Here is a 25,500-nt window from a genome sequence, read left to right as displayed (position 1 = left end):
GTTTTTAACATGCTAATTCACATGGTTCACATAGTAAAAGTACACATGAAGTTATGGCACCATAACCACACACATTATTCTGACCCCAAGTCAACCAGTCTTTGCTATTACTTTTAAATGCCACATGCTTAGTAGAGATGCAGCAATTACCAATTTTCCAGTTTTTGTTTTACATTTCTAACAATCTAAACCTACCATACTTCCATCATGTAGACAGTATGGTCTTATACATAGTTTATTCACTTTACTGTTTAAAGCTGGCATGAAATTTCAGTAATAAACCCAGTAATAAGTGTTTTTGATACATATTTGATGAAATTTGCATATAAAGAACCTCATATTTCACTTGCTTCCTACTGATTGTTAGACTTGATCACATTTGCACTTATTTTCTGTTTTTTTAAAGTCTTATCTTCGTGTTTAGAGTTCACAAATGAGTAAAATATCAAAACTATTTACCACAAACACAAAAAGAAAATCAGGTGATGACCTGCATTTTCATCGTCACAGTTTGACAGATATGTGTTTACATCTTACAAATTTGGCCAATACACTTGCATACCCCTATAGGCAAGTCAAGAGATGGTCCGAAAACTGTAAATATTACCTTTTTGCACCTAGCCTAATAACTCTTTCCATATCAAAATCAGTTAAAGTAAAACATCCAAAGATTAATTTCAGCTCTATTCATTCATTTCCACCCCTTAAAAACTAAAATTGTATGAGAAAGAAAACTAAAAAAAATAAAGAAAAAATATACTTTAATTAAAAGAAACTATATTCATGGACAACGAAAAACAGGGTCATTAATTGTGGTCTTGTGCCAGTAAGGAAGTGTATAACTGTGTTCAGGGGAGTAAACCAACACCCAATAATCATCTCTAATTTTAATTCATGATATTTTCCTTCATAGTATCTATATTTCCTGAACAAGTTTTCTATTGTCTTTCAGTTGTTTTTCTCTCTGGAAATGTTCCACTTTTTGTTTGGTTTCATTCACTTCTGCTAAATCACTGCTCATGGCACCTACAAAATTTTTGGAGCATAAGGCAATAATAATGAAGTTTTTCACCAAATGTTTAGATATTAACAGCAACTATTGTATCAACATTTCCCTAAACTCAAGCAGATATGAATATAATTACAACAATTGCCAAAAATTTCATTAATAAAGTAAGGAGATGTTGATCCAACTTCAAGCTTGTCAAATGACATAATTTACACTTTTATTTCAGGTTAAGGTGAAAGTTGGTGCCTGTTAAGACATTTAAACCTGCTGCATTTGTTTGCACCTGTGCTTAGTCAGGAACCTGTCGTTCGGTGGTTGTTGTTTGTTGATGTGGTTCATAAGTGTTTCTCATTTTATATATAGATTAGACTATTGGTTTTCCTGTTTGAATGGTTTAACAGTAGTCATTATAGGGCTCTTTGTAGCTTGCTGTTTAATGTGAACCAAGGCTCTGTGTTGAAGGCCGTACTTTAACCTATAATGGGTATCTTTTACAAATTGTGACTTGTTATCAACAAGACTTTAAATTTAGAGCAGAGCTCCTACTGGTGATGCAGGATAAATGGCGGTCCACCCTTGCCCTGAAGTTTCAGAGATTTTGAAGAAAACATTCATGAAATGTTCTAGTTCTAGTAAGGGTGGCTGAAAAGTTTGAATGCTTATATTGAAGATTCTTTTGATGTATGCCCTGTTTTATTTGGAATCCTGAATAATACAGAAAACTTACAAAATTCTAATTGTAGTTCTGTCACTGCTGATTGCAATGCCATACCAAATCTTTGTGTCCAGCTTAATAAAAACTCTACTTTCTTCAAACTTATAAACACTTTCTTTTTTAAATCTTTGTTTTCAAGTCGTGTCTTCTCTTCTTTACTTTTCTTTATATCTAAATTAAAGTATACAAAGAGTGTCAGAAAATATTCTGCATGTAAAAGAATATTACTACTGTTGAAAAAAAATGTGTGTAAAATAATCTTTGGATGTGTTAAATAAATTATTTGTATTTGATATCCTTTTATTCTAAATATATGTAAAAAAAAAAGTATATACATATAAAGACTTTTAAGAGTGTCAGTAAATATTCACGTTGTGAAAGAACATCACTACTGTTTACAATTTAAATATAAAATGCTACATCTTTAATAATGTACCTTCACTTTCTATGAAGCAATTAACTGTATAAAATACCTGTCGTCAGTAAACAGATGATCAAAGGAAAACACAATTAGATTATTTCAATCGATTGGTGTTAAAGGTGGTATGGGAGTCTAAATTAAAAATGAAAGAAATGGTTCATACTTTGCCAAAATGTAGTATTCATTGATATATATGTTAAAAAATATAATAAAAATGATAGGTCACCGTGCATTTTTGCAAGCTACAGGATTATACAGGAAAAAACATGTGTGATTAGAATCTAAACTAAATGATAGATTTGTAAAATAAAATATGAGACAATAGTTTTTTGGCAATGTTTTGAGAATATCAAAAGAAAAGATAGGGTCACCATACATTTGTCCAGCAAAAACACAATATAGGAAAATTCCATGTACTATTTCAGAGTTACTTCCCCTTAAAATGACAATTTAAAAACATTAAAACTCAAGCAGATATAATATATACTTAAAAATTTGTTCTTTAAAATGAATCAAAGCGCTGTAAGCGCTGAAGGCAGTTAACCAAAAACCAGGCAAACGTAATTATGTGCAGTGGCGGATCCAGAAATTTTCATAAGTGGGGGCCCACTGCCTGCCTAACAGGGGACCTGCTCCAGTCATGCTTCAGTGATTCCCTATATAATCAACCAAATTTTTTCTCAAAAATGGAAAGGGGGGGGGGGGGCACTGAAAAACCCTCTAAATCCGCCTCTGATGTGGCATTAAACATTCATGTATTGTACATTTATGTTATCTAATGAATTAATTATTAAGGCAAATAATTTATATGTTATCAAGGTTTCAATAGCAATGAATATATAAATGTATATTTTTTATGGTGAGTCTGCAGTGGTACAAGTTCGCAATGATTGTAGTTGTACTAGTTGGTAGTTAACGTTGGTTTTAGTTGACTGTTAGTAGAACGTCTTGACTTAGTACGAACATGTAATAGTATGAATGGACTGGTTTCCCTGTAAAGAAAACTGAGTATGTGTTCTATAGTACAATAGTTATGCGACACAAATCAGACAAATGTTTACTACTACAAGGATCAAAGGTGAGGTCTGACTGACCTGCCCATAGTAAATGTAAATGATTTGTTATATTGTCCCATACATGAATATATATGGTTTAGGGGTGGGGATCTCAAGGGTTTTTAAGTTCTCAAACAGGAAGGGGTAGGGTGACCCCAGGGACTTCCCCTATATTTCATTTGATTTGTTATATTGTTCCATACATGAATATATATGGTTTAGGGGTGGGGATCTCGAGGGTTTTCAAGTTCTCAAACAGGAAGGGATAGGATGACCCCAGGGACTTCCCCTATATTTCATTTGATTTGTTATATTGTCCCATACATGAATATATATGGTTTAGGGGTGGGGATCTCATCGGTTTCCAAGTTCTCAAACAGGAGGGGGTAGGGGGACTCCCCCTATATTTCATTTAATTAGTTAAATTGACCCATACATGAATATATATTGTTTAGGGGTGGGGATCTCGACCGTTTCGTAAGTTCCCAAACAGGAGGGGGTGGGTCACCCCATGGACTCCCCTTATATTTGATTTGATTAGTTACATATATAGTACCATACATGAATGTATATGGTTGAGAGGTCATCTGTTTCAAAGTTATCCCAGGAGGGGGTAGAGTGGCCCAAAGGACGCCACCTATATATCATATGATTTGCCTACATTCAGGTAGTTATTTGTGAAAATAAAGTAAGAATCTTTCAGCTACTTTAACTGATCCTTCAAAATTGAGAAAAAAAAATACCCCTTCAAAATTGCAGTAATATGTTTACACTTTAAAAGCATCTTACATGCATTATCAACATTTATCACTGATAAAAAAAATTTAAACTGTGACCAGGAACATATATATTGTTAGATATACTGTTCCCAGCTGTCACATTGTATTGGATTTTGACATTAAAATTTGTCAAAAGTAATTTTGAGTTTCTGTTTAAAATATTTTCTGCTTTACTTTCTTTTACATATATCTTTTGGTTTTCAATTCTAGTGTTTATATTCATTTACCATGCATATATGTATTTTGTCACCTGCCTGGATTCGCCAAAAACCCTGAATTACCCTTATCCGCTTCCGGAATCGGATCCGAAATTGTAATTGTCTTTTCACGGCAGCCATTGCATTGTGTTCCAATGTTGTTTTTGTCAGTCAGATACGATTTTACTCGTATTAACACATTTTTTGTCGGCTATTTTCTGTATATAGCTAGCGATTGAACAAAATTGACATCGCTGTCATGAATAATAATGATTAAAATAAGTTTTGGATCATTGATTTGGAGACTTTGGCGAAAAGGTTTGCAAAGCTATTTTTTATTTTCTTTCAAGTGGAACTGAGACTACTATAACTGTGATATTGTTGTCTCAGAGTGGAAGGCCCGTCGGGCGTGGCTAGTAACCAATTCGAAAGTGGAAGGTCGTGGACCTCGGACCACCCCTAATTTGAACCCCTGCCTCCAAATTGAAAAGATACGAATTTCGTCTTCTTATTTGAAATTGCCGCCAACAGCATGAACAGTTGAACTTATTATATAATAGACTACTGACGTAGTTGTACTACGTATTGACGACAAACAATATTCCTACGACTTTTGCCATTTGGGAAATCTTAACTACTTGTCTTAAAAGATTTTCGGCGATTAAATATTTCGTACAATTGTTTTTTGACATCTTAGCCAAAAAGCACAGGCGATAATAAACTACATAAGAATTCCTAATGAGCACTACTTCCTATGTGCAACTTCAAAACTTTTGGGAAAATTGACGACCATTTAACGTTTTTATGGTAATATTTTTTATATTCTAGAATAAAAAGTATTAAACCAGATGCTCCGCAGGGCGTAGCTTTATACGACCGCAGAGGTTGAACCCTGAACGGTTGGGGCAAGTATGGACACAACATTCAAGCTGGATTCAGCTCTAAATTTGGATTGTGATTAAATAGTTGACACAGCATAGGTTTCTGACACAGAATGAATGTGTTCTAATGAACTTAAAATTTTTGTTTTCTCTTAGAGCAATTCACTATGCGGTTGAATATTAATCCTCTCAAAAAAATGTTTGAAGAAATTTTCTTTTTTATTTATGAAATTTCAAATGAGAAAAATTGAACCCAATTTTTTTAATCACATCCCCCTTTCCCTTATTCCAAAACTAATCTCAATTAAAATTTCTAATGGAGTTTGCAACAATAACTACTCATCTAAATACATCATAAAATATTAAGATGTAAAAAAACTGCTTGTTATCACTGAATGGTAAAGATTATTTTAATTTATCAGTTGGTAGTAAAAAGTGAATATACATTGTATATTGTATATAACAAAGATTTAAGTTGATTCTGGACAAAGAAAGATAACTCCAATTAAAAAAAAATCTTGCTATTGCACAATATTTTGCAATTAGATATTTCTTGCTTACTATTCTGGACAAAGAAAGATAACTCTAATTAAAAAAAAATTTGCTATTTCACAATATTGTGCAATTAGATATTTCTTGCCATTGCGCAATACTGTGCAATTGAAAAGACTTGCTATTGCACAATACTTAATATAATAATTTTAGATCCTGATTTGGACCAACTTGAAAACTGGGCCCATAATAAAAAATCTAAGTACATTTTTGGATTCAGCATATCAAAGAACCCCAAGATTTCAATTTTTGTTGAAATCAGACTAAGTTTAGTTTTGGACCCTTTGGACTTTAGTGTAGACCAATTTGAAAACAGGACCAAAAATGAAGAATCTACATACACAGTTAGATTTGGTATATCAAAAAACCCCATTTATTCAATTTTTGATGAAATCAAACAAAGTTTAATTTTGGACCCCGATTTGGACCAACTTGAAAACTGGGCCAATAATCAAGAATCTAAGTACATTTTTAGATTCAGCATATCAAAGAACCTAACTGATTCATTTTTTGTCAAAATCAAACTAAGTTTAATTTTGGACCCTTTGGACCTTAATGTAGACCAATTTGAAAACGGGACCAAAAGTTAAAAATCTACATACACAGTCATGACAGTTAGATTCGGCATATCAAAGAACCCCAATTATTCAATTTTGATGAAATCAAACAAAGTTTAATTTTGGACCCTTTGGGCCCCTTATTCTGTTGGGACCAAAACTCCCAAAATCAATACCAACCTTCCTTTTATGGTCATAAACCTTGTGTTTAAATTTCATAGATTTCTATTTACTTATACTAACGTTATGGTGCGAAAACCAAGAAAAATGCTTATTTAGGTCCCTTTTTGGCCCCTAATTCCTAAACTGTTGGGACCTAAACTCCCAAAATCAATACCAACCTTCCTTTTGTAGTCATTAACATTGTGTTTAAATTTCATTGATTTCTATTTACTTAAACTAAAGTTATTGTGCGAAAACCAAGAAAAATGCTTATTTGGGCCCTTTTTTGGCCCCTAATTCCAAAACTGTTGAAACCTAAACTCCCAAAATCAATCCCAACCGTTCTTTTGTGGTCATAAACCTTGTGTCAAAATTTCATAGATTTCTATTAACTTAAACTAAAGTTATAGTGCGAAAACCAAGAAAATGCTTATTTGGGCCCTTTTTGGCCCCTAATTCCTAAAATGTTGGGACCAAAACTCCCAAAATCAATACCAACCTTCCTTTTGTGGTCATAAACCTTGTGTTAAAATTTCATAGATTTCCATTCACTTTTACTAAAGTTAGAGTGCGAAAACTAAAAGTATTCGGACGCCGGACAACGACGACGACGACGACGCCAACGTGATAGCAATATACGACGAAAATTTTTTCAAATTTTGCGGTCGTATAAAAAGTGTTCAATTAGTTATATATAACATAGTAGCCAGCTAGATAATAACAATGGCAAGTATTTCAGCATTTTTTGGGTAGACCACAAATCTAGGGTGCTCGCATAATGCAGATTAACTGCATAAAAATCGCATTAGTCATCTGCATTCCTGCATCAAATTTTGCTAACTAGATTGAAAATCTGGACCTTAAGTTTTCTTTTTTTTTTATCCAAGAGGGGGAAAGACACCCATATAACCTTAACACCACTTTCAACACCACTGCAGAGTGCCCTGATAGAACCACTGACCTTCAACATGAACATGAATGGATAATATTGACTGTATCCTTGTAAAACACATACCGGTACCTGTTGTCAATTATGACATGGCCTAATGGAACAACAGGATCAGTTCTGACAAGGCAGCCATAACAAACTGTAAAAGATCATATTGACTGGGTCCCTTTATAACATATCTGTTGTCAATTATGACATGGCCTTATGGAACAACAGGATCAGTTCTGACAAGGCAGCCATAACAAACTGTAAAGGATCATATTGACTGGGTCCCTGTATAACATACCTGTTGTTAATTCTGACATGGTCTTATGGAACAACAGGATGAGTTCTGACAAGGCAGCCATAACAAACTGTAAAGGATCATATTGACTGGGTCCCTGTATAACATACCTGTTTTAATTCTGACATGGTCTTATGGAACAACAGGACCAGTTCTGACAAGGCAGCCATAACAAACTGTAAAGGATCATATTGACTTGGTCCCTGTATAACATACCTGTTGTTAATTCTGACATGGTCTTATGGAACAACAGGACGAGTTCTGACAAGGCAGCCATAACAAACTGTAAAGGATCATATTGACTTGGTCCCTGTATAACATACCTGTTGTCAATTTTGACATGGTCTTATGGAACAACAGGACGAGTTCTGACAAGGCAGCCATAACAAACTGTAAAGGATCATATTGACTTGGTCCCTGTATAACATACCTGTTGTCAATTCTGACATGGTCTTATGGAACAACAGGATGAGTTCTGACAAGGCAGCCATAACAAACTGTAAAGGATCATATTGACTTGGTCCCTGTATAACATACCTGTTGTTAATTCTGACATGGTCTTATGGAACATACCTGTTGTCAATTCTGACATGGTCTTATGGAACAACAGGACGAGTTCTGACAAGGCAGCCATAACAAACTGTAAAGGATCATATTGACTTGGTCCCTGTATAACATACCTGTTGTCAATTCTGACATGGTCTTATGGAACAACAGGACGAGTTCTGACAAGGCAGCCATAACAAACTGTAAAGGATCATTTTGACTTGGTCCCTGTATAACATACCTGTTGTTAATTCTGACATGGTCTTATGGAACAACAGGATCAGTTCTGACAAGGCAGCCATAACAAACTGTAAAGGATCATATTGACTTGGTCCCTGTATTATTCTGATTACATCCTCTATTAGTGATATGTTGAATTGTCGTGAGGTCAAATTTTCTTTATCCCTCTATAAATAGATTTATACATAAAAAGTTTGTCATAACAATACATTGGTTACAGATTTTTTGATTTCAGGTATTATTGTACATTTGTATTTACAACACTGCCTTGTAATTAAGCCCATATTTTGACATCTATGTGTATTTTGATCATGCATTTTTTTAAGTGGTTGGCTTTTGTCAAATTGCTATACACCCTAAATCTCAATTGATCATGTTTTCAAATCTCTTTTTTTCTGTCAACGCATTATAAAGTAGGACATTGTTTGTACCACCTTTAGAACTTTGATATCATTTCAGTATTTCCCATATCTGATGAAGAGCTTACAACTAAAGCACTTTTTGTAACTTTCAATTATGTCTTGACTAGAGGCATTCTTTGAAGGTGTGACAAATATATATTACTCTTATTCTATAAACATAAGTATCATATGAGTGTTTCCTGGAATAACTACACACTGTTTACAAGGTCTCTAACATGAAATAAAATCATTTTATTGCTATTTTCTTTTGTACTTGATAATTATCCAAATGATTTGACTGATGATGTTTTTTCTCAGTCGAGTAGTGTTTCAAAACAATGATAGCATCATTGACGCTGCCTAGGAAAATAGAGGTACACAGATCATCTATGGTCTTTCAAGTTGAGGAAGCTTCTAGGCTACATTTAATTATAGATAATATTTAAATACGTACATGTTGTAAACATTGGAAACACATCTGTATTGCCTCAGGAGGACTTCCAGACACTGCTGTACCACTTAGTACTTTACTAACGGATAGGACTTCCTATAAAACAAACATCTACTTTATTATATATGTATGTTTGGCAGCTTTTTGTGGTGAAATAATGGAGTGAATATAGCGTTAAGTCCAATACACATATTTGTGAGAGTTCAAATTCAAAAACATGTATTTGTGAGAGTTCAAATTCAGATACATGTATAATTGAGAGTTTAAACTTTGATGAATTATTTGTTAGACTCATGACTAAAAATTTCAATAACTTTGTTCCATATAACTATATTTTGACTCCTGATGAGTCAAAATTCCGTTATTCATTTGAGTCAAACAACAGGTATCTCAAAATATTTCTCTGGTTTAGATAAGGAGAGTTGACTGTATTCGTAAAAGTTCAAATTCCTATACGTGTATTTACTTTTCCACATCTGTTTCATATGACATAAATAAAAAAAGTAGAGCAAACTATTATTTTACCCCCAAACTATAAATCATTGTATGTGTATGTTAATCATTTTATGAGTAATTACTGAAATGTGTGACACCAATGATTATCTAAAATTCGTTATTGCTACAATGTCTTTTGAGATATATTCATCCTGATCTTTTGAAGTATTCAGCTTGGTTATTACACAATTATCTCTCATCTTTATTCTAAACTCTTTATATCACCAGTAGTTAAAGAAAGATTTATAAACTTACCTTGGTAACCTCTATTGGGAATGAAATGTGATCTCCATTGTACAGTCGACAAACAAAACAGTAGGCATACAGAACGTTAATCACATTGTTCTTTAGATCTGCTGACGGCTTCCCTTTCTGTAATATGGACAAAAATAAACATATCAATTACAAAGTTTCTCTGAATGATTTACTGGTCTAAATTTAAAGAAAGATTGTGAGAATTTAGTTCAGTTTTTTTTCTTCAAAAAGCAGAATAGTTTAGTAAATGTTATATAGAATTTTTTGTTTGTCATGTTGGAAGACGTCAAAGTAAAATTTATACTTGAGTGATGGGTCAAAGTACCTTTTTCTAGTGACGTAGATGGCCTAAGTTGATATAAATATCTTGTTACAGGAATAAATCAAACTTTGTGAAAAACATACACTCCAATTGGAACAACAGGTTCACTGAAACTGACATCATCAAGATGATGTGTTTTTTTTTTAAGTGACAACCTATTTGTTACATTTGGAAGACATGTTTTTAACAGGAATTCCTATCCTAACCAAATGTGCCCTTTATTTTTAAGAGGCAGTCTTCAAACATCAGCTTTTCAGGATAAAATAAAAGTAAACAGCATGCTCCTTAAACTTCTGTCTTCTAAATAAATGATGTCCTTTCAAAGAATAATATATATCTGAGATTTCTTTGAAGGTTGTAATGAATATCTATACAGCGGAAGATCCAAAAGTTTTAATGATGGGGCCCACTCCCCCTATCCCATTAGTAGCATCTTGTACCCAGAAATCTGTACAGCTTGTACTTACTGACAATAAAGTTGAAATATCAGTTATATCCTTCTGAATAGCTGGGATTCTGGTCTTTTCTTTTTTCTCCTTAATTTCTGATATCAAAACCTGAAATAATTGTACGTCTATGTGTTATGATAAACATACAGTGATTGGATTAATCATGATAATTGTTATAGAGGCCAATGGTGGAAATCATATGTAAAAACAAGAATGTGTCCATAGTACACGAATGCCCCACTCGCACTATCATTTTCTATGTTCAGTGGATCGTGAAATTGGGGTCAAAACTTTTATTTGGAATTAAAATTAGAAAGATCATACCATAGGGAACATGTGTACTAAGTTTCAAGTTGATGTAACTTGTAACTTCATCAAAAACTACCTTGACCAAAAACTTTAACCTGAACTTTGCACTATCATTTTCTATATTCAGTGGACCATGAAATTGGGGTCAAAACTATAATTTGGCAGTAAAATTAGAAAGATAATATCATGGGGAACATGCATATGTGTACTAAGTTTCAAGTTGATTGGACTTCAACTTCTTCAAAAACTACCTTGACCAAAAACTTTAACCTGAAGCAGACGTACGAACGGACGCACAGATGGACGGACAAAAAGACGGACAGACAAACGGAGGCACAGACCAGAAAACATAATGCCCCTCTACTATCGTAGGTGGGGCATAATAATTTCAATGAATATTTGTAATTTCAAAGAACAAAATAGAAATTGAATTCATCAAAAAATCATAAATAAAAGGAAATGCAGAGTGTATGTCAATGAGCTACCAAATGATACAACAAAGTCATCCATGTATTGTAACACTAAAGATATGATATACATATATATTATTAATTCGTATATCTTAACACATTTGATTCGTTTAGGGATAGTCACATGTTAAACTATATTTTCGAAGGTAGAGAGAAAACGGCGGATAGCAAAAAGCATATTGACCGGCAAAAAGCATATTGCACGGTTATTTTTAGAATATCTAAAAACCAATATACTTTGTGACGTCATGTAATGAATTTCAGGATATTGTTTAACGTTTTGAAACAAATGATATCTGTGATCAATTATTTGACAAAAAAAATCTTCAAAGACATAAGATGTCCCAAAAAAAGTAAATGAAATAGCAACTAATATGTTGTTATTGTCAAGGAGACAATGTAAATTACTAATATCTATAAAGTTCCAACAAACCTAAATGACGATTTTGATACAAACATGGTCAGAAATTAATAATATAGCAAATATAGCCTTTGTATGAGGTCAATACAGGATATATCGACCCAAAGAAGTATATCGACCTCGGACTTCGTCCTTAGTCAATATACTTCTTTCAGGTCAATATATCCTTGTATCGACCTCATACAAAGGCTATATTTGTATAATGTTTGATTCTTTAAATCTGTTTATTGAAATAATAACCTGCTGTTTTATCTGTATCGCTCAACTTTGATGTGCACCTAAAAAGGCCCTCAGGCTGATATTGGGTATTTTGGAATAATACAGCATGTGATAAGGATTTTGCCATGTATTATTCTCTATAAACTACATATATTGGACCTCATTTTGGGGTGTATGCATACAACTTTTACTCTGACCCATAGAAGGAGATTTGTTTTGCTTGTGCTCAGCCTGTTCCTTTAATATAAATAAAGGAATGTCAGAATTAATTTGAAACAAAAGAGACACCATGGAGAAACATTTTGGTAGAATGCTCAAAATATGTTTAACCCTGTCTGAACCCCATCCCCTGGCTTTGGAAGTGATATAACATAGATCGAGTTATAAACATTATCATGCTACTATAATGTCCATACTTCAATCAAGGTAGATAACTCTCCTAAAGACTGCCAAGTAATACAGAACATAGCTATACCTGTAGAAAGCTTATTAAAAATGGTATTTCACATCCTAAATTTTATGGTAATATTGTACTTAAAGCGAGGAAATCACTATGTGATCCTTGTAAACTCATCGAACCTTTAAACAAACTTATAAGTAAGGGTTATCGTACCAATATTGTAATAAGATCTCTGAATATAGTTCACATTGGCACTAATATTGATATTGTCATTAGCAAATTAAAACATAACTAAATTTCATTATCTTTTGAGGCGAGATGTATAGAGACACAGACACGTTAACTTTTATTTCTATAGAAGTCGCTCTTCACTATACTACTACCTGTCAATACATTTATTTTTGGCATTGTACAAGTCATGTCTTCTTTGACTATTAATGACGTTAAAATACTAAATCCCTGTGATGTGTTTTAGTCGATTTTAGTCTCTGATGCATGATTTTTTATTATTTATTGGTTTTGGCTTTTAACTAGCTGTCAGTAACTGTGAGTACTCTCAAATTGTATTTTCTTGTTAATTCGACCTGTTGATACTGTTTATAATGCTTTTTTGTTATTTTTTATTTATATGGATCTTGTCTGTACACCAGCTTTCATTATTTGTAATATCTTCAATTTTTCACTTATTCTTACAACATTTGTATAAACTTCAAGATTATAAAAAAAACGTTTTTTTTCTAAAGTGAACATTGATTGGTTAAATATTTCTCAGTCATGTCCTGTGTTTGAATTTGTTTGTTAGCTTTTTGGTCATGAATGTTTGTCTCTAATATTTAATGAACTGTGCATTTGTATTCAGATATCGCAGATCAAATTTATTCGTTCATTGTTTAATCATACGTTTTTTGATTGAGTTAAGTCTGCCAATTGATATTTTATCGTATGTTTTTCTTTGTTGTGATGTTATGCTATTGTTTCAGAAAAAGGGAGAAGGTTTGGATCCATTAAAACGTTTAATCCCGCTGCAAATGTTTGCACCTGTCCTAAGTCAGGAATCTGATGTACAGTAGTTGTCGTTTGTTTATGTAATATATACGTGCTTCTCGTTTCTCGTTTTGTTTATATAGATTAGACCGTTGGTTTTCCCGTTTGAATGGTTTTACACTAGTAATTTTGGGGCCCTTTATAGCTTGTTGTTCGGTGTGAGCCAAGGCTCCCTGTTGAAGGCCGTACTTTAACCTGTAATGGTTTACTTTTTAAATTGTTATTTGTATGGAGAGTTGTCTCATTGGCACTCACACCACATCTTCCTATATCTATACCTTATCATTCCACCATGGCATCCATACTTCAATCAAGGTAGATAACTCTCCTAAAGATAACCAAGTTATACAGAACAAACCTTATCATTCCACCACGGTGATTAAACCTGAACCAAGGTAGATAACTCTCCTAAAGATAACCAAGTTATACAGAACAAACCTTATCATTCCACTATGGCATCCATACTTCAATCAAGGAAGATAACTCTCCTAAAGATAACCAAGTTATACAGAACAAACCTTATCATTCCACCATGGTGTTCAAACCTCAACAAAGGTAGATAACTCTCCTAAAGATAACCAAGTTATACAGAACAAATCTTATCATTCCACCCTCAACAAAGGTAGATAACTCTCATAAAGATAACCAAGTTATACAGAACAAACCTTATCATTCCACCATGGTGATCAAACCTCAACAAAGGTAGATAACTCTCCTAAAGATAACCAAGTTATACAGAACAAACCTTATCATTCCACCATGGCATCCATACTTCTATCAAGGTAGATAACTCTCCTAAAGATAACCAAGTTATACAGAACAAACCTTATCATTCCACTATGGCATCCATACTTCAATCAAGGTAGATAACTCTCCTAAAGATAACCAAGTTATACAGGACAAACCTTATCATTCCACTATGGCATCCATACTTCAATCAAGGTAGATAACTCTCCTAAAGATAACCAAGTTATACAGAACAAACCTTATCATTCCACTATGGCATCCATACTTCAATCAAGGTAGATAACTCTCCTAAAGATAACCAAGTTATACAGAACAAACCTTATCATTCCACTATGGCATCCATACTTCAATCAAGGTAGATAACTCTCCTAAAGATAACCAAGTTATACAGAACAAACCTTATCATTCCACTATGGCATCCATACTTCTATCAAGGTAGATAACTCTCCTAAAGATAACCAAGTTATACAGAACAAACCTTATCATTCCACTATGGCATCCATACTTCTATCAAGGTAGATAACTCTCCTAAAGATAACCAAGTTATACAGAACAAACCTTATCATTCCACTATGGCATCCATACTTCAATCAAGGTAGATAACTCTCCTAAAGATAACCAAGTTATACAGAACAAACCTTATCTTTCCACCATGGTGTCCAAACCTCAACCAAGGTAGATAACTCTCCACCTGCCATCAACCTCTCAAACTCTTTCTTTTCTTTGTCTGTTAATTTATTCCATACAGTCTTACTATCTGTTTCTAAAATACAAATTTGAATTTAAAAACTCACTCCTTAACAGACCATTACTTGTTAAGAATAGTGCATGGATATATTGAGTTGAGTTCCCTGTACAAATCTCTTTAGAAAAAAAAAGGTAATCAAATAAACTGGATAGAAAAGATAAAATTGCCTATGTTTTATCTATCTTTGAGAGAGAGAGAGACTCATGGAATACATGTATGTAAAAAGTTTGATGAGATGTATTGATTATGAGACAGACCAATAGACAAACTGATGAAGTTACACAGTAATATATGTTTTGTTATGGGTGCACATAGAAACTTCTCAAATCTAAAAATCAAAAGAATTTTTGTTGGAGAAAAATAGCTGCATTTATGTTGACATTGATAGGGATAATTACCCCTAGTTACGTACCTAAATCCAGACCTTGTAGTCTAGCCTCCAAATCTTCATCTACAAAATAAACACATCTTATTTAGGCAACAGGTGGTATGTAAATTTCTCTTATGACATATACATATAATACTTGTTTGGACAGAGAATGTGTTATAATTATACTGATAAAAACTGTACAAAATTATTAGAGTTATCTTTTCATTTTTTATTAGTATTGTTTTGTTTTCTTCTTATCACTCAAAATTAGATTTTCCATGCATGATCCATACAAAATAAGGCAATCTGTAGAGTGATAAAAAGCTATTTTATTTATAGATTTTATCTTAGACCCTTATCTACCTAAACCTCTTTGCTTTGCATTAGCTTTGAGTTGACTGTAAGCATGGTATGTCTTTGATCAATAATTTGTATATTTTATCTTTTAGTTAGCTGTTTTTGTGCTTACTTCTAACTGATTGAGTCAAGTCTTTTCTAATACATTTTACAGTTTGTTCTCATTATGTGCTGTGACACCACTGTCTTGGGTAGGTGATATAGGTTGTAGCATTCTAAAACATGTGACATCCACATCCTTTGGTTGATAGTTGTCTTATTGACCATCAACATGATCATATCACATCTCCTTATTTATATATTACATCATACTCTCTATGTGTCAGTATCAAGTCACAAATCTGTAGTGAAATATTTGTCTATCTGTAAAGTGCATAATAATTGTTATGTGTGTACTGAATTTATTATAAATCAGGCCATTTGTTTCCTCTTTTGAATAGTTTATCATTTGTTTTCCCTGGGCCTTTTTCTTGTACTACGTAGTAGGGTATGCGTTTTGGTCATTGTTGAAGGCCTTATGCTGATTTGTAGCTGTAAACATTCTTGTCCTGTGATCTTCAGTGAATAATAATCTCATTGGGAATGATACAACATCTCATTGGGAATGATACAACATCTCATTGGGAATGATACAACATCTCATTGGGAATGATACAACATCTCATTATTTGTAGCCAACATGACAGTTACCGTCATCAGAATCAAAACCCGGATCTTCATCTTTGACTCTCTGTAACATCTCTAAAACATTCTGTTTATCTTCTTTGCTATCAAAGATAAAATTTTATTATCACTATACAATAAGTACAAGAAATTCTCTAAATGTCCCTTAACCTTTTTGTAAAACAAATTTAAAGTTGAGGAACCATTGTAGTAATATATATCATATATAAATTAATTGCTTTATATTCCTGAGGCAGAATTAGATTTTCTTTTCCATTCTTGGAAAAAAGGTCTAATACATCATGTACATGTACCCTTTGAACTTATTGATAAGAACAAATAAAAATCCTAGTTTTGTCTGACTTTTTGGCTGTCTCACAAATAAATAGTTTTCTAAATCTTTTGGTCTACGCCAACAATTATTCTAATGCATCAACATTTGTAACTTCATTTTGATAGGATAACGTCACTTATTTACATAGTATCAGTTGACACTTATTTACATAGTATCAGTTTACACTTATTTACATAGTATCAATTGACAATTGATGCTATGGGATGTACGCCCATACGCAGACGGCATATGACAGATTTTAAATACATCTTTTAAAGTTGTTTTCTGTCGGTTTTATTAGAATGGAGATAAAAATATTTTATTTTAAGCTCCAGCGGCATCAATTGGGGATTTGATGGTTGTATATACCCGTTTACTGTCTCCGCTAACGCGTCGCCAGTAATCTTAATTTGGGACCATCAAATCCCCAATTCATGATGTCGGAGCTTAAAATACAATACAGTTATTTCCTAAATTTCAGCAACTTTCATTGATAGAAAAATTACCTGAAAAACCTTATCTTATTTAATCAAAAACATCATTTCTGTACATCAGGTAAATTTAAGCCAAGACTGAGTGATCTAGAAAGGGATAAACACAAAATAAAGTATTTGCCAAATTTAGTTGTTTTATAGTATTGGCTCCCTGGTTAGTGTGCTGAGATATCTAATTGGCTGTTGTTGGTTCCCTGGTTAGTGTGCTGAGATATTTAATTGGCTGTTATTGGTTCCCTGGTTAGTGTGCTGAGATATCTAATTGGCTGTTATTGGTTCCCTAGTTAGTGTGCTGAGATATCTAATTGGCTGTTATTGGTTCCCTGGTTAGTGTGCTGAGATATCTAATTGGCTGTTTCTGGTTCCCTTGTTATTGTGCTGAGATATCTAATTGGCTGTTATTGGTTCCCTGGTTAGTGTGCTGAGATATCTAATTGGCTGTTATTGGTTCCCTGGTTAGTGTGCTGAGATATCTAATTGGCTGTTGTTGGTTCCCTGGTTAGTGTTCTGAGATATCTAATTGGCTGTTATTGGTTCCCTGGTTAGTGTGCTGATATATCTAATTGGCTGTTGGTTTATAGTATTGGTTCCCTGGTTAGTGTGCTGAGATATCTAATTGGCTGTTGTTTATTCCCTGGTTAGTGTGCTGAGATATCTAATTGGCTGTTGTTGGTTCCCTGGTTAGTGTGCTGAGATATCTAATTGGCTGTTGTTGGTTCCCTGGTTAGTGTTCTGAGATATCTAATTGGCTGTTATTGGTTCCCTGGTTAGTGTGCTGAGATATCTAATTGGCTGTTCGACAAGTTGATCAACCACTATCAGGACTACAGAAACTACAATAACCTTAATGACTGAATGTTAAACCACTATCAGGACTACAGAAACTACAATAACCTTAATGACTGAATGTTAAACCACTATCAGGACTACAGAAACTACAATAACCTTAATGACTGAATGTTAAACCACTATCAGGACTACAGAAACTACAATAACCTTAATGACTGAATGTTAAACCCCTATCAGGACTACAGAAACTACAATAACCTTAATGACTGAATGTTAAACCACTATCAGGACTACAGAAACTACAATAACCTCAATGACTGAATGTTAAACCACTATCAGGACTACAGAAACTACAATAACCTTAATGACCTTATATTAACTACAAACCTGGAACCAAAGTCTTTCAATCCTTCCATAAAACATTCTTTGTAAAAATTCTCTGAACATTGTAGATGTTTTTCACTTTTGTAACATTCTAATGAGCAGTATTGGATATTACATCGAGGGCATGTGTACTTAACTTTAGTTTTCAAACATCTGTAAAAATAAAAATAAAACTGATATTACAGAAAGGATATATGTGTACACAAAGACATATATTCTAGGAAAAGTTTATTAGAATGAGCTTTAAAACAGATAGAAAAACAATACTTGCCAATTTTTTCTCCTGTTTTATAGTGAGTACAAATTTATACATTTCATATTTTTCTACAATGTTGTACACAAATTGTTATTATCCTGCAATTGAACATTTATCATGTTTATGTTTAAAAGTATATTGTTTTTATTACACAACTGTTCAGAGTTGAGGTTTTTTTTAAAAGAAATCTGACAGCATGAATTAAACATGGACTACAATGAGGACACCAAATTGAACTGTCAGGTATACAGTTGTTTTAATACTACCTTTATATATATGGAGCAACATCTATTATTTTACCTCACATATATTACAAACAATTCTATTGGGTAACATCGTATCACATGACAAGGAATAGTTCAGTTAATTTTCATTTAATTGCAAGAGAGGACGAATAACCCTGAAAATTTACACCAGCGTGAATAACCCTATTAATCACTGGCGAATAACCTTTTGAGTGAGGTAATATTTACACTTTTTGGAACATCTCTTGACTTGCCTATAGGCATGATAGGGGTATGGACGTGTATTGACCAAATTTGTATGATGTAAAGCAATTTCCTGAAAATTGAATATACTTTTGGACTTGTACTGTACATTACACACACAAAACATTAGACAAAAAAAACAGGTCATTTTTTTAATGCGACCAAAGGTTTTTATAAATATTGATAGAGGAATTAATTGTGGCCTCGGGCCAGAACACCATGAACACTGAAAATTTCCAATATAATCAAGTTTTACCATTCAAAAACCCTGATGATATAATTTCATATAATTTAAAATGCACCAAGGAAAAAACTGAAATGTATTCCTCATACTCATAGTCATTGCATTGAGGGGTTGCTCCCAACCTGATCAATTACGTAACGCTCACAGGCACTTGTTTCTATCCATTGGAAGACCCACTATTAAGGTACATTTACGTTGATAGTGGGTCTTTCAATGGATAGAAACAAGTGCCTGTGGTAACGCTGTATTTTCTAAGGTAGCAATACACAGTTAGTTTAGTTTCGCATTTTGGCCACTGTGGATTTTTCAAATAGGAAAGTTATTGTGTAATAAAATTCATTTTTAGACAGTTGAGTGCTAATTTTGCCTTCAAAGATGGTTTATAAATAATCAAGATTATAATATTTTTACATGTTTTATGGGATGTTTTCTGTTTGACAATCTGTATTTTCATAGCTAGACCGGCCATCGGTCCAACAAAACACTTTTTTTCTGCACGAAGTTTTTGACGCAATTTTACAAAAAAAATGAGATGAAAGACATGATTTTCATTGGATTTGCTGAATGATATATGTACACAGTTTCAGAAAAGGTATTACTTCAAGTGATTGAAATTCTACTTTTAGCCAAATTTTGGGGAAATAAGTGACATCTTTTCCCCCCTTTTTGCAATATTTTATAACAAATAAATGCAGATTGTTGCCATGGATACACCCAAAAGAAATTATATTTTGCCATTTTATATACTGGATATAAAATCTATGGAAGATTCTGATTACATACATATGCCCATATATGACACAAACAGTAAGCTTGATCAGGTCAGGAATAACCACCAATTGGTGGATTATACCTCAATTGACGTATAATCCACCAATTGACATATAATGGTATAGACCAATTGATTTATAATTCTTTGTTTTTCAAAACAAATTAATCCACCAAAATGGAGCATTGTTTTCTTAAAACCATATGGTATGAAAACTTGTCAAACATTCCTAGTTTAGTATACACCTTATCGCTATTTGTCCGCCATTGCTGGAAATCACACAGGTTCCCGTAAAATTTTGACGTCATAAAACAAAACATCTGACGCAACAATGGAAAAGTGATTGTTGTTGATGTCAAAAGTTCAAGCGGACGGGTCAGCCGGGATTAGCGATAAGGTGTATTGTAACATAACATATTGCATTTAATCGATAATTATATTTGAAGTTTCTTCTATTGTTATCTTGTCAATTCTTGATTCAATGGCAAATTTACCTGTAATCACCTGTCAATGGACACCATTACTGTCTGCAGTCATGTGATCATGAGTACAACTCCGGCCAAAGGTGAATGGAGCTCTTTGTTAATACTTAACTTTCATTATTAAAAGTCAATCATGGTCAATAGCACAAATGTTTCAACAAAAGAATTGTTGTACACATGCATTCTCAAGAGATGCAGCAGGCTTTGACAAAACTGAAACTTTCCGAGGACCCAATAAGGGTCATAAAATAGGTTGCAAGTTGCAAAATCATGCTCCTATCTCACACACTAGCATTTAATTACAAAAAACTTGCATTATACATCAATTGGTCTATACCAATATACCTCAATTGGTGGTTATTCCTGACCTCTTCTTCTTTAGTTTCAGAAAACCATCAACATACTGATGTTTACTTTCCGGCGCATGCCTGGTATAATTTTTCAAATTTATGTATTTATAAATATAGTTTAACATATATGTATTCCATATTTTTGTATATATTTGTTATATTTTTATTATCAATTTTTACAATTTTTTCTTTGTTTTTAGATTTTTCGTTTTTATTTAGATTTTTTAGATATTACATTTTTTATTTTTTATTTTTTAATTTAAGATAAAAACATGATTGCCTGATTACTTCAGGTGTGGATATGTATCAAGGAGCACATCGTGCGTGAGTGCATCCTTGAAGGTTTCTGTGGTGGTGTTTTTTGTTATGACTGAGGACAATTTGTTCCAGTCTTTAATTGTTTGACAAAAGAAAGAAAATTTGTAGCTGTCCTTGTTACATTGGATTTGTCTGTAAGCATCTTTGTTGGTGGATCTTGTGACGGACTGACTCTTCTGTAATAAATTTTGTGAAGGAATGGCAATATTTTCGTTTGTAATTTTGTGAAACATTATCAGCCTTGTTCTTAGCCGGCGTTCTTGTAATGTTTGCCATTTCATAGTGTCTAGCATATCAGACACACTGCTGGTGTTGTGATGTCTGTTACATGCATACCTTGCCGCTCTTCTCTGTACTTTTTCTAGTGATCGTATGTTTTCACTTGTATAGGGGTCCCATACAGTACAGCAGTATTCTAATTTAGGTCTTATGATGGTTTGGTATGCTCTTTCTTTAATTTTTTGTGACTGGACTTTGAGATTTCTTCTTATAAAACATAAAGATTTGTTTGCTTTGGCAGCTGTTTGTTGAATGTGGGTGTTCCATTTTAAATCTGAAGAAATTGTGATACCTAAGTACTTAGCATGTTTTACTGATTCTAATATGTGCCCATACATGTTGTAATAGAAGTGGATGGGAGTTCTCTTTGTTGTTATGTTCATTATGTTGCATTTGTCTGGGTGGAAAGACATGAGCCAGTCTTGCTCCCATTGTATGGCGGCTTCTAGATCTTCCTGAAGCATGAGGCAGTCGTTTTGAGATTTAATTTGTCTGTAAATTATGCTGTCGTCTGCGAAGAGTCTGATTTTGCTGTGTTTGATGTATTCCGGAAGGTCATTTATGTAAATAAGGAAGAGTATGGGTCCTAGCACTGTACCCTGTGGCACGCCTGAAGTGACTGGTATTTTTGAAGATGACATGTTTTCTAAAAGTACTGTTTGAGTTCTATTTGAAAGGAAGGATTCGACCCAGTTTATGATTTGATCTGATATGCCAAAGTATTTCATTTTATATAGTAATCTTTTGTGTGGTACCTTGTCAAAAGCTTTGGCAAAGTCCATGATTATGAGATCTGTTTGTATGTTTTTGTCATTGTTTTCGAATAATTTATGCATCAGTGAGATTACTTGAGACTCACATGATCGCTTTGCCCTAAATCCATGTTGTAACTCATACAGTGTGTTATTGTTTTCAAGATGTTGCATCATGCTGCTTGCAAAGATGTGTTCAAGTAATTTGCAAGCTATGCATGTTAATGATATAGGTCTGTAATTACCTGGGTTGTGTTTGTCCCCTTTTTTGAATACAGGTGTGACGTTAGCATGGTTCCAGTCAGATGGTACTTTTCCTGTTTCTAATGATCTGGTGAATATTAATGTGAGGATGTCTGTACATATCTCAATGTTTTGTTTCAGTACTTTGCCTGCGATGGTATCAGGACCAGTGGCTTTATTAGGGTTTATGTTTTTAATAAGTTTATAAACACCATCCCTAGATATTGTTATGGTTGTCATTTTGGGGTGAGTACTAGGACCTTTATCTGGAATGTCAGTATTTGCTTCAGATGTAAAAGCTGACTGAAATTGTTTGTTCAGTATGTTCGCTTTCTCAGATGGATTTGAGTGCAATGTACCTTCACTTCTTAGGGGAGCTATGCCGGTATTTTCATTTTTCTGGCTTTTAATATAGGAATATAGCTTCTTTGGTGTATTTTTAAAGCATGGTTGGTCTGGTTCCTTTATTTCAATATCAAAGATCATATTTTCTATGTATTGCCAGTAAGATTTCCTCATTTCTTTTTGGAGCTTGGTTTTAATTTCTTGATATTGTTTTTTGTACTTGGGATTTCCTTTTTTCTTTTTGTAGAGCTTGTTTTTCTTGTTAATAAGTTTTTTTAGTTGGTTATTTACCCAAGGTAGTTTTGATTTATGGCTTATGCTTTTTTTAGGAATATTCTTATCAATAGACTTTTGGATGTTTGTCTTGAAAGTATTCCAAAGTTCATCTAGACTCATGTTATTTTCATTTTGTTTAAGCTGATTGTATGTGCTAGTGAGGTCTTTTTCTATTTGGTCCCAATTTGCCTTTTTGTAGTTTAATATTTTGTGAGCCTGTTGTTTATTTTGAGGCAGTGCTAAATTTATTTCACTGTAAACTATGTCATGGTCGCTCGCTCCAATTGGTGGTAGTGTTTCGACTCGATTGACAAATGACGGATTGGTCATACACAACAGGTCTAGTGTTGTGTCGTTTCTGGTGTTTTTATTTACTACCTGTGTTAAGTTATTGTCATTTAATAAGTCAAGGAGCTGTTGGTGTAGTGAAGCGTCAGGTTTACAAGGTATGACTGCTGGTGTCTTCCAGTCTATGTGGCCAAGGTTGAAATCACCGCTTACCCAGATATTTGGGTTTGTTTTTTTACATAGGACTCTATTGAGTGAGATACCCAGTTGTTCTAGGGATTCTCCTTTATCGGATGGTGGTCGATAGTAGGAACATAGGTATAGTGATTTGTTTCCTTCATATGAAATTTTCGCCCACACATTTTCACAATTTGTATCGAGGTCTTGGTCGGTACCTGTATTTGTGATTTGTGTAGATGTGAGCTGGTTTGAGATAGCAAGTAACACTCCCCCATAGCCATCTTTTCTGTTTTTTGTATAGATGTTGTATTTGGAGGCTGGGATGTATTCATATGGAGAGGTGTCATTTGAGAGCCATGTTTCAGTACCAAATATGATGCTTGGTTTACAAGAGTCAATAATAAGTTCTATTTCAGGTTTTTTATTCTTTATTGACTGAAAATTTATCGTAAGTACTCGTAGTGGTTCTGAGTTTTTTGTTATGTGATTGCCTTTTTTCTTTTTGTTTTGATTTTTCTGGATTGGTGATGAAGAATGTGTTGGTAAACCAATATCAATAATTTCATTGTCAGAATCAACGCTTGTTTCTAATTCTGAGTAAGTATTTGACAATTCAGGTAAAGTACTATTGAAGAATGTTGTGGAGAAGTTTGGCATACCACAGTTTATACATTCCCATGATAGGTTGCTTTTGTCAAGTATTTTGTACATTTTATTATCGATACCTTGACAATTTATATGGTACCATTGATCACAGCTGTCACAGCATACAGCTTTTTGTTTCCAAGTGCATGCTTTTGTTGATATTGCAAGCAAGAAAAGGGGATGGTAAAATTTATAAGGGCAAATTTTAATATTTTTCCCAACTGTTTATTGCTACCTAAACTCAAAACGACAAGTTAGTGTAATTAGTGTGGTGTGTTGCCTCCGAGAAGAAGTTAGATACATACAATTTACAGACGTTATCTTCACGATTTTCCATATTTAGGGATCTTTTATCTAAGGGAGAGGAACTTAAGAATATGTGTAAGTATGTTCTGTATCTTCCTCCGTTAAAAGGAGCACCTGATATAATCTATCTTATCTATATCATGTTTATGAGATACAGTAACCATATTTTCAATTGTAGAACATTACCTGTGCTAAAACAGTGCTGGTAATCACTCCACCATATGACATCTGGCCATATTTTAAATAAATAAATAAATAATCTTTATTTCAAGAGGATGATCCCATTAGTAAAACTAATCTTCCTACTTGAAGAGTCCTCAAAACAATAATAGCGGCATATTTATAAGTACATACAGTATTATAATGATATATTATGTTTTATACGCTTTATCATATATTTCAACAGGAGAGTTATAGTATATGAACTGTTCACAGGGTTACCTTCAGTTCTACTTTTGTCTTGTTTTAAAAGCCTTAAAAAAGAGCTGCTCAATTACTTATCCAAAGCTCAATTACTTACCCAAAGCACCTAGGTTACCTTACAATTAACCGTGCTGTTGTTTTAAAAATATTTTGTTTATTATTGTATTTTTTCGTGTGTTTTGTATTTTTTATAGTTGCATTTAGTGTGCCAAAAAATATGAAAACTTGACGGAAAAACGTCACATGTACATACCAAACAATGACGTTATTCAATAAATTGCGTCACGCCCGAATGACCGTACCTATTTTGAGGAAAAATATATCTTAAACAAAAAATGAAATAAAAAAAAATAAATAAATAAAAACTGACTATTTAAAATGTAGGGGT

At 33.3% G+C, this 25,500-nt stretch overlaps 1 protein-coding gene across 1 annotated transcript; it reads right to left on the bottom strand.

The window, feature by feature from the left end:
- Positions 1-744: 744 nt before the first annotated feature.
- LOC143062622 (zinc finger HIT domain-containing protein 2-like) lies at positions 745-24,745 on the bottom strand. Its single transcript, XM_076234285.1, has 13 exons — positions 24,689-24,745; positions 18,472-18,621; positions 16,495-16,571; positions 15,490-15,528; positions 14,968-15,092; positions 13,861-13,905; positions 10,738-10,827; positions 9,949-10,065; positions 9,202-9,294; positions 8,309-8,513; positions 8,134-8,262; positions 1,737-1,895; positions 745-1,026 (listed from the first exon to the last, which is right to left on the bottom strand). The coding sequence occupies exons 1-13, from the start codon at positions 24,718-24,720 to the stop codon at positions 917-919; spliced, it is 1,371 nt and encodes a 456-aa protein (XP_076090400.1). The 5' UTR covers positions 24,721-24,745; the 3' UTR covers positions 745-916.
- Between the last annotated feature and the right edge of the window lie 755 nt (positions 24,746-25,500).

Source organism: Mytilus galloprovincialis, chromosome 2 (assembly GCF_965363235.1).
Source record: "Mytilus galloprovincialis chromosome 2, xbMytGall1.hap1.1, whole genome shotgun sequence".
Lineage (NCBI taxonomy): Eukaryota > Metazoa > Mollusca > Bivalvia > Mytilida > Mytilidae > Mytilus > Mytilus galloprovincialis.
Note: the sequence above shows the minus strand (reverse complement) of the source record. Positions and strands in the feature narration are given on the sequence as shown.